Raw genomic sequence first — 10,539 nt, 5'->3', positions numbered from 1 at the left:
CACACATATTCCAATAATGCCCCTACAATTCTGTTCCAAGCTTTCATCTTTAGCACTGTTATCACAGAATCATAGAATGGTCAGAGTTGGAATGGACTTTAAAGATCACCTAGTTCCAATCTCCCTGCCATGGCCAAGGACACCTTCCAATAGATTAGGTTGCTCAAAGCCCATCCAGCCTGGTCTTGAACGCTTCCAGGGATGGATCATCCACAGTTTCTCTCGCAACCAGTTCCACTGTCTCACCACCCTGACAGTAAAGAATTCCTTCCTAGTATCTAATCTAAATCTACCCTCTTTCAGTTTAGAACTGTTATCCCTTGTCTTATCACTACACTCCCTGATAAAAAGTTTGTCCCGATCTTTCCTGTAGGCCCCCTTTAAGTATTGGAAGGCTACTATAAGGTCTCCCCAGAGCCTTCTCTTCTCCAAGCTGAACAACTCCAACTCTCTCAGACAGTCTTCATAGGAGAGGTCCTCCAGCCTTCTGATCATCTTTGTGGCACTCCTCTGGACCTGCTCCAACAGGTCCACATCTTTCCTGCCCTGAGGACTCCAAAGCTGGATGCTGTACTCCAAGTGGGGTCTCACCAGAGTGGAGCAGAGGTAGAGAATCACCTCCCTTGACCTGCTGGCAATACTTCTTTTGATGCAGACCAGGATGTGGTCGGCTTTCTGGGCTGTGAGTGCACATTGCCGGCTCATGTTGAGCTTCTCATCCACCAATGCCCTCAAGTCCTTCTCCTTAGGGCTGCTCTCTCTATTCTTGATCCTCAAGTTCTTGAAGTCATACCAGTATGTCAGAGCATCAATTCTTTAAGATGTCCCCGTTCTTTCAATTACAAAAACAAGTTCAGGGAGAAAGCCAAAAAACTGATTATTCCCTCAGTTTTTTTAAATGCCTCATAAAGGTTTTGAGCGGCTTTTTGGCGGAGGACTGGCCACCCCGGGTGGGCAGAGGACTGGGCACCCTGGGTGTGCGCAGGGGCCGGGGGTGGGTCACGCAAGTCAGGTGGCGCTGGGACCCTTGTGTGAAAGACAACGTCCCCGCGCTGCTCTCCTTTGCTGTCCGTCTCTCGCCATTGGGTGTTGTGCTTAGTTCCGGGTCTCCTGTGATGCAGTCAGACAAAAATCCCTGGTTTTAGGTTTTTTTTCTTTATTTTTCCAAATGCAATGGCTTGCTATTTTTCAAGAGCGCAACAGTGAGCTTGACAATGCAACAATGTCCACAAGGAACTCAGCTCTTACAAGAGGGGTTAAATAAAAGCCATTTCATAATGCTTCGTTTCCACACACGGGGAACAGAGGAAGTGCCAGACTGGTTTTTGAGCAGTTTTTCCCTATAAATGTGATCATAGAATCGTTTTGGTTAGAAGAGACCTTTAAGATCATCAACTCCAACCTAGCACTGCTAAGCTACCACTAAACCATGTCCTCCAGCACTCCATCTACACGTCTTAAATACCTCCAGGGATGGTGATTCCACCACTTCCCTGGGCAGCCTGTTACAATGCTTGACAACCCTTTCAGGGAAGAAATTTCTCCTAATATCCAATCTAAACCTCCCCTGGTGGAACTGGAGGGCTGTTTCCTTTTGTCCTATCGCTTGTTACTTGGGAGACCGACCCCCACCTCTCTACACCCTCCTTTCAGGTAGTTGTAGAGAGCGATAAGGTCTCCCCTCAGACTCCTCTCCAGGCGAAACAACCCCAGCTCCCTCAGCTGCTCCTCATGAGACTTGTGCTCCAGACCTTTCAGCAGCTTCGTTGCTCTTCCTTGGACAGGCTCCCGCACCTCAATGTCTTTCTTGTCATGAGGGGCCCAAATCTGCAGGTAGTTGCTTTGTATCTAATCAGAAGCTAAATGCTGAATCCTGAGGTGCAACCGAGAGGTTCCTGGACCGGACACGGGTCGCCCCTGAGAACGAGCGAGCCTGCACCGAGACTTTGCCTGAAGTGCTCCTGACTCCCGGCACTACCCGCATCTCTCCCCACGGGAGACCCCAGCGCTGCCCGGGACGCTCCGTGTCCTCGCCCCACTCCGGCGGGAAGCACCGGGCGGAGGACGGGCACCGCCGCCTCCTCTCGGCTTCACCGCGCATCGCGCAGGCGCGGCGGGGTCCGGCGGCGGGCGGGCGCGCAGGCGCGGCGGCGGGACCGGCCGCCGCGGGCGGGCGGGCGCGCGCGGGTCTGCATCCGGGTCGCCGCCGTGCCCATTGTCTGGGGAAGGGGCCCGGGGCTCGGCGGCTCCGAGGCGCTGCACCCGAGGGCCCCCGCCCGTCCGCCCTCCGCTCACCCGCGCAGGCTTTAGTAAGTGATCCTCAGCGGCCCTTCCCGCTCCTGCCTCGGGGGGATGCCGGCGTGCCCGCGGAGCCTTCCCTCCCTCAGGCGGCCCCGGCTGCCCTTTCCCCGTGGCGCTGGCGCTGATGCATCACGCCAGAGCAACTAGTCTGGAGGTGCCGGTGGCCTCGGGGGCCTCATGCGACCCCCAGTATCCGCCCAGCCGCCCCCGGCCCGGCGCGGACCGGGCTGCGGCCGGTGCGGTGCCGCGTTGTTCCCCGGCGCTGAGGGGAGCAGCGCTGCCCCGGCGGGCGGGTCAGCTGTGAGGGGCGAATCCGTCCCGCTGCGCTGCCGCCGCTGCCTCGCCCCCGCCGCCTCCCCTCGGGGAATGAATGGCTCCGGGACGCTGGTGCCGGCTGCTCTTCGGGCGGCGTGGCGGAGGCTGCCCCCGCCTGTCACGGCCGTTCTGCCTTTCCTCCTAATTTAAATAGCGATGCTGAATTGTCATTATGCCACCTAATAACAATAGCGTGCTTTTTTTCCTGCAGTGGACCGCAGTTCGAAGAGGAGACAAGTGAAGCCTTTGGCAGCTTCGCTGCTGGAAGCTTTAGATTATGATAGCTCTGATGACAGTGATTTTAAAGTTGGAGATGCGTCAGGTAAATATGCTTCCTCATCTCCTCGGTTCCGAATTATCTCGTTTTTGTTTTGTGGTTGCTCATTTAGTATGTGGGAGACAGAATGGTGCTAGTGAACTGTGGGGACTTGGAGCCACTTGAAGTTCGGTGACTCGATTGGATAGCTGGAAATTCTTATGCTCCAGATAAAAACCAGCTGATTAAACAAAACATCCATGCAGTAGTTCAATTACAAATAATTTTTTTCTCAACAGAAAGCTCGTGATTATCAAACAAGTTTTGTCAGAAGCATTTGAGTAGCTTCTGTGCTGACTGCCTTAGCTGTATTTATTGCTTTTTATTTCTTTAATGTAGAGATAATTTTTGAAATATTCACTGCATTTAGTATTGAAATAGGAATGTTCTAAAGCCATTTTGTTTTGAATCAGTCTGGATAATAGTTTGTTGCGGACTTCAGAACTTGCCTGTTCTCAAGGTTAATTCCACTCGGTGAGTGAAAACCTTAAGCAGGAAGATAATCTGTTCAGGTTTTTATTGTTTTTCACAATAAACAAAGTGTCCATTCAGATAGCTATGCAGAAAGGTGTACACATTCCATACTAGAAGGAAATCCTTGGTTCAGGGTGTTTTTGTTCTGCAGTCTTCTCTATGTGTGCAGATTCCTGTATCTGCAGTGAACATCCACAGAAGCTGAAAGTAAACAAGATGCCAAAATAGAACTAATAAATTCAAATATATTGGAGGGAGGGAAAAGAAGGGGCAGGACCACGTTTGTGAATAAACTGCACATTGGATGTTCTGTAGTGTATGCTCAAGGAAATAAGCAAAGAGATGCAGGATGCCTAAGAAGTAAGGGAAGCATTATAACAGTTTGTCAAATAACTTCACTTTGTTATTTCTGCACTGGGGATGCTAATCTATGTTTTCATGTGAATTTATCTTGCAAAAATATTCCACATCTCCATTTAAAGGCTTGTTTTTTAAGCCTTTAAGGAGGCAAGCTCCTCCTTATTAATTAACTTAAAAATGCTCAATAATCATATTGCCAGTGCTAGTTTTAAGGTATACCCTAATGCCTTTGGTTTTTTTTTTCCTAAGCTGAGACATATTTCCCTTGGTTGGTCTGGTGGAAGCAGGCAGCAGTGAATTAAGAGAGTAAAACTGATGTTGTTTTACCAATTTCATGCTAAGATTTTTGGGGGCTTGTTTCATTTACTTTTTTAATCATGTTTTGGGGTTTTTTGATCCTTTCTTTTGAGTAAGGGCACTGCTTTTTGTAAAGCATATTTCCCATAAATGGAAATGATTTTTAGTTCCTGAAGATCTCCCTATTCTGTAACAGTAGCTTAGGCAGGATTTAAGGTAAAAGGAGAATTGGAAGTGGAGTATGGGAGATGGACACATAATTCAGAGCAATATGTTATTTGGTTAAAAGACAATCATTAATTAAAAATAATGAATAAAGCTTCCTGACTCAACTGTATCTAAATGCAGAGGATTCATTTGTAACTGATATCCTGTTTGACTTTTGGGATTATTGTATCCCCACATGGCGGGGGTCAGTGTCTAGCCTGGAGAGTGTTTCAATCTGAGTTTTATTTTGAGCAAGTTGAATGGGCTTTGCCTTAAAAAAGTAACACCAAATTGAAACAAGCATATGAGAAAATCCCATGTTCTACTTATAAAATATCTTTCTAATTGCTGTTTTGTGTTCATATATTCCATACAGCTTTGTTTTAACATCTAAGAACCTGTTTCTTTCAGTAGAAATTAATTCTGTTTAATAAAATTTAAAATTTACTGAAAACTCTGAAATAGCATCAGAGTTTGACATTTTACGCTTTATTCAAAGATTTTCAGTGTGAAAGAAGAAAATTGTGAGGGTTTGGAGAAGTTGGGGAATAGAAAGTTATTAAACATATAACCTCTTAAGTTTAAAGAAAAAAGAAACGTTTCTTGTGTGTAATACTAGTTAAATGAGTAGTTGCAGGATATTTGAAACAGAACACCTGTGCTGATTTAAAATGAAGATGCTATAACATAGCCTTAAATTTGATTGTACTTAGTCCATTTAGATTTGGGTGGAAGAAATGCTGAAATCTAGGGACTTTTTTACATGCACGCATATTTATAACTGAAATCGATAGTTTCAAAGTTATATGTATATAAAGAATATGTGTGTACACACACAAGTAGCCCCACTAGACAAATTATGGATTGTTGCTAATAGAAAACAGGTTTTCCTTTTCTTCACTGTGGATTCAGCTTTCAAAGCGTAACCTGTATTTCTCCAGTACAGTCAGGGCTGTTGCTCTTTTTCTTCTTTCAATGACCATAGAGGTCTCTCCATGTGCAGCCTGTTGCAAATCAGTATTTGGTATTTGTTTGAATTCAGAATTTCATTGCAAGTTTGCTTACAAAGGGAAATAAATGTGACAGAAGGAAGAAACAATCTTTCTACATTGAAAATGACCATAAATTCTACTCATGCACTCAGAAGAATCCCGTAAGTATGGTAATTCCAAAGCTCTGCAACGTATGTGTATTTCATACGCAAATGCACATATAGGTGTTTTAAAAAAACAAAAAGAAGTCTGAAGTTGTTTGCTCCCTGGTGATGATGTTGCATACATATGTATGAGCTTTAGGATGTTAAGTGATATGTGCCAGTAGATGATATTGAGCAAGTCTAGGAGGACTGAGCCCTGAACACCTAAGCTTTTACACATGCTCATTGTTTTATCAGATTTCTGGCAATATGAGATGCATTAAGGATTTGAGAAGTTGCCAGTAAGTACTTTTAAGAAGGAATCAGTGTTTCTGAGTTCTTGTATTCAGAATCCTGATGCCTTGGTAAATTTTTTTCAGTACAGAAAATATTTCTAATCACCTAACCTCCATTTCCACCAAAAAAACAATAAATCCATAGAAGATACAGCCATTTCTTACAGTGTAGTTAATTTATTTTCTTTTGGATTCAGGTCACACCAACAGGCAATTGCTGCTTTTTCCACTTTAAAGATCTCATCATTCTGACACCTCTTGAGGGAAACTGATTTTAGAACTTCTATATTCTTGTACATTTACTTAATGTAAATAGTTTTCAGGCCTTTTCATTATGTTAATATTGAACCAGGTAATTTTTTAATGGCTTCTCTTTTTCTACGTAATAGAAAGTAGTAATGCCATATTTTAAAGTACTGAATTTTTCTGTTTTTTATAAACATCTTGAAAAATTTTGTTCCTTAATTAAAAATGTCATATGTAATCTTAATGTGGGATCAGTCAAAACCACTGTTACTTTGGAGTCAGAGTACACAAATACGTGACTGCAAATGATGGTACTGTAATACACTCAACTGAAGTTTTTTAATAAGTTTCACAATACAGATCAGTTATTTGAAGTTTTGCTTTTAAGTTAACTAGAGCATACTTTGGTTTTGGTTTTTTTTTAATTATTCTTTTTTCTTTTTTTTATATTTTATTTAATGAGAGCATCTGGAGATATACTGATGTCAGAAATCAGTGTATAGTTGTAGAGTAATTCCAAGCAGGATTCAGAAGCAACAATCTACTACTTTTCTTTCATCAGTGAAGTTGGTCAGTTTTGGCAGCTCATATGCTGAAATTGAAATGATGCAGAGAAACGTAGTGTGGTCCCCGAACCAGAATGATGTGTGAATTTAAGGACTGGCACTCTGTCTCAGTGTAGCTACGAAGAGCGTGGCTGAATGCTGCCTTGAAGAACTGGATTCTGTCACTACTTCTGCTACAAGTCTCCTAGACTCCAATTTTTAGAGACATTTGTAAATGTTCGTTGTTTTGGTGTTGAGCATGGAGCCTGACTTGCATAAATATTATGTACTATTATTGCAGTTGAGGTCAGTACGAGCTCTGTTTAAAATGTGTAATGATCTATATAAATGCATATATTAGAGATATATATATGCATATATTAGGTATTCTGAAAAACCTGTGACTTGATCTAGAAATAAAAAGTTGCAAATATCTTTATCTTTCTGTAGTTTGCTTCCTCTTAGCACAATGGAGATTCTACTCTTGCTTTCCTGTGCAGGACACTGTAATATAAAAAATGTTTGTGAAGCACCGAAATGCCATAGTGATAAACATTACTGAAATACTAATGAAGAAACTAATATGTTTGTTTTTGAGAATGAACTTAAATGATATGCAACAGAAGAGTTGTAGGGTGTTGCAATATTTTCTCCTACCTCCATTGTCTACTGAATAGGTAATCATTAGTAAATTATTACAGTTGCACAATTTTAGTTGTTACAATCATTCAGGTCTTGACTTTGCAACTGTAAGGTGTAGTCCCCTTAGAGTGGAATTCACAAGGGCTTTTTCCCATTGAGAAAATGGAAAATACGGGCATTGTGTTTTTTCGCGTTATCCTCATCCCAAGTGAGATTTCTTCTCTGCACAGATGTCTGCCACTTGAAATAACACTTTGGAGTGACGGATGGGCATTCTGAACTTTAGGCATTCTCTTTGGAAACACTGAGATTTCTGTTCTTCCATGTGTTTACTGACAGCTGAGGAGTAATGTAACAGAAATCTAGGCTTTCATTCCAGTGGATTTAGCGATGGGGTGTCACTGTTTTCCTTTGTTTTCCCCCTACTGTGACTCTTTGTGCCTCGTCTTTCCAGTCTGTCTGTCCCTCATGGAACCTTTGCTCATTTGTTCAGCGTTGTTCTGCTTGTGCAGTCAGTCTTGAACAGAATTTTCATAGTCTTCTACTTTTTCTTACATCTCCTCTTTTTTGTGTGTGTGTCCATCTCTTTTATATTTCCTGCCACATGGAGAAGATTCTTTTGTGCTTTATTAACTCCAGCTTGGTGGGATGGTCTGTTTGTAGCCTGACCACCTCTGAGAATCTAGACATGCTCGGTGAGGATGGCACGTCTCTAGTGTTTCTTGAGCATATACTCGTTACAGCACCTCAGAGACTTAGACTTAGCATGTCCCAGACACATGTTCAGCTGTCTCCCAGGTGTCACATCCCTCATACAAGATGTGAAACTCTTGCATTTTTCTAGGAAAAATAGCTATTCTAGTTCACTGTTCAATAATTTATTGGACTCTGATTTTAAGGATTATTTAGGACTGCAACTTTGCTGAGGGAAGTCATGGGGCATGCAATACTTTATCCTAAACAAATAAAGTTAAATAATGTTAAAAACAGTTGAGGACATTGTCTGAAACTGGGAAATGTCAAGAAAATTCAGAAGGTAGGGTAACCAGTTCCATCTGTGTTAGAACATTGTAAATAAGGTAGTTCCCAGTGACCCCAGTCAAATTTGGCAACCTGTATTTTTGAGTGCTTTTATGAGTTGAATAGATATCTGCTGAAATGCTGTGTGATATAGTTACTGCTAGTGTAGAAGTGAGGAAACTGCTTACTAAACTTTTATTTATGTTCCTCTTCCATCCTTTTCTCTATTAAACAAAATACTTGTTTTCTGAAAGAAGTGTACACGCATCAGTGATCAGTTTAATTTCCTACTCTGCCCAGTCTACATATGCAGTTAGTAGAGAGATTAGATACTTTTTTCCAAAACATTATTTGAGAAGTTAATTTCTCTCCTTAGAGCAGTAATATCTTAATCTATGTTGGTTTTGTTTTGTATGTTCTTAATTATGTTACTTTGGACAGTTCAATTTTTTAACTGCCAGCGTTACCAATGTTGAATTGCCAGTAGCCTACCAATGTTTAATCATCATACTCAGAAAAATAGTATAGAAAGCCAGTGGTGTATATCTAACTGATGCTAGATTCTTTTTTTTGAAGTTACGTTGGAAGTGAAGTGTGAAGCCTTTTCAATTCTTGCTTTCAGTATAGTTATATTGGTCTTAGCATAATGGGCCTCTGTGGGTTTAGTCAAGCAGACAAATGTGATCAGGCATTTACCAGTTGCACAACTCTGCCTTTGGCAATTTAAAAGTTCATATTTTCTATATATGATCTAGGTTTTCCTGCCTTATTTTTAAATCCAGTTATTAATATCAGAACTTTCTGGTTAGTTTAAGCATTTCCTTATGCTTCTGGAGTCTTTAAAATTATTTGCAATTTCTAGATCAGGTGTCTAGTAAGTACAGCTGCTTTTACACGTGTTTGGTATAGCACACGTGCAAAGGAGTTCTTGTGAGTTTGGAGCTGTTCTTGTAAGAAGTTTATGGGCAGAGGCTGTTGTCAACGAACAGTTTTTGCAGTGTTTTCCACTTTCCTAGTCTGTCAGGATGCAGGCACCCTGGGTGAGGGTTTCTACCTGGTGTGTAACATGAAGTTTTAGCACAGATACATGCGTAACTTCAAGTCACCATGTCAAAGATGTCCACCTTGTGATTGTGAGACAGCCTAAGGGACCACTAGAGACAGGGTGGTGGTGATTGAATGGCTTTAACCTCCAAAAAAATTATCCTCACCTGTAGCCTGTTTTTTTGTTACCACCCTCAAAAAGAGGATATTGTGAAGCATGCTGTGGGCTGGATGACTTTCCACGTTATGCCTATAGATTATTATTGAACAGTATTATTTAGTCGGAATAACTTCAGACATGGTAGTTGTTTTCTGTATTGCATGCTCAGTTTTTCGGGTTTTTCCATCCTTTTCAATGTTCCAGGATCCGGGGTTGTATTCTTTGTATGTAGCTTTGAGCACCTGGGTAAGACTGAGCCAGATAGGACTCGGTGCAAAAAAAACCCAACAAACAAACAAACAAACAAAAAACTTTCCAAAATGATGCCAGGTGCTTCTCTTTTGCTATCTGGAGTTGGCTAGGTTTTGTTAGTGGAAGCGACAAGCCCAAAATCGAATCTGTAATTTCCTTTAACTAGCTTATCCTTCAGACTTCATTTAAAAACAAATGATAAAGCTGCTTTTTACAGAGCTGTTTATTAAGCTAAATACTGCATTGAAGAATCAGCCTGTCTTTTTGTGGGTGGGTGGCCATGTATTTACGTAGCATAGCACTTACTCTCTGTATACATACATTTTCTTAGAATATAAAAAAAAAAAAAAGTCACAAGGTACCAAGTTTAAAGTTGCTTGTAAAATGGTCCTGCAAAACCCTGGGAGGATTTTTTTTTAAACTGCTGTTGTGATTTCAGTAGTTTTCCCCTGAAGTCTTGTGCATATTATACAAGACTCCACAGCTGATGTGGAGATTAATAGTAACTTTTTAAATCTTTATTACGCTTTTTCTTGTGTTAATTCTGGAGCATAATGTGCTGTCCTGGAGAATTCCTCTCAGAATTACCCTCCTTAGGTTTGACTGCCACCTGCTGTTGTGCTCAGTAGAGCTAAAGATACAAGGTGTACAGAAATAAATGATGCCTTTCTCGCAACTGCTCTCTCTCATATTTGTTCTCAGTGGAACTCTATATTTTTCACTATTTGACAGTGTATCTGGCCCCATCTTTCACTGAGAGTAACTTGACTTTTCTCCCATAGGGAATGACATGATATGGTTGCCAATTTGAAAGAGCCATTCTTTAAGAATTTCTTTCAAGGAGAAAATTGTATACTACAGCCTCTTCCTAACTGAAAGTGCATCTGACAGAACACCACCTGCAAAAATAGCTGTTATCACAGAATAGC

The 10,539-nt window shown here is 41.6% G+C and overlaps 1 protein-coding gene across 4 annotated transcripts in view; it reads left to right on the top strand.

Moving 5' to 3' along the window:
* The first annotated feature begins 2,162 nt into the window (after window positions 1-2,162).
* The window catches only part of PHF14 (PHD finger protein 14), a 168,114-nt gene continuing 159,737 nt past the window's right edge, over window positions 2,163-10,539 (top strand). For all 4 annotated transcript variants that reach the window (XM_054190893.1, XM_054190891.1, XM_054190892.1 and 1 more), the window contains exons 1-2: window positions 2,163-2,309; window positions 2,828-2,938. In XM_054190893.1, coding sequence (XP_054046868.1) covers window position 2,309; window positions 2,828-2,938 — 112 coding nt within the window. In that variant the 5' untranslated portion in view covers window positions 2,163-2,308. The remainder of the gene's footprint in view (window positions 2,310-2,827; window positions 2,939-10,539) is intronic.

The sequence above is a fragment of the Rissa tridactyla genome, chromosome 2 (genome assembly GCF_028500815.1).
Source record: "Rissa tridactyla isolate bRisTri1 chromosome 2, bRisTri1.patW.cur.20221130, whole genome shotgun sequence".
Classification (NCBI taxonomy): domain Eukaryota; kingdom Metazoa; phylum Chordata; class Aves; order Charadriiformes; family Laridae; genus Rissa; species Rissa tridactyla.
The sequence above is the reverse complement of the archived record's forward strand: the minus strand, read 5'-3'. Positions and strand labels throughout refer to the sequence as shown.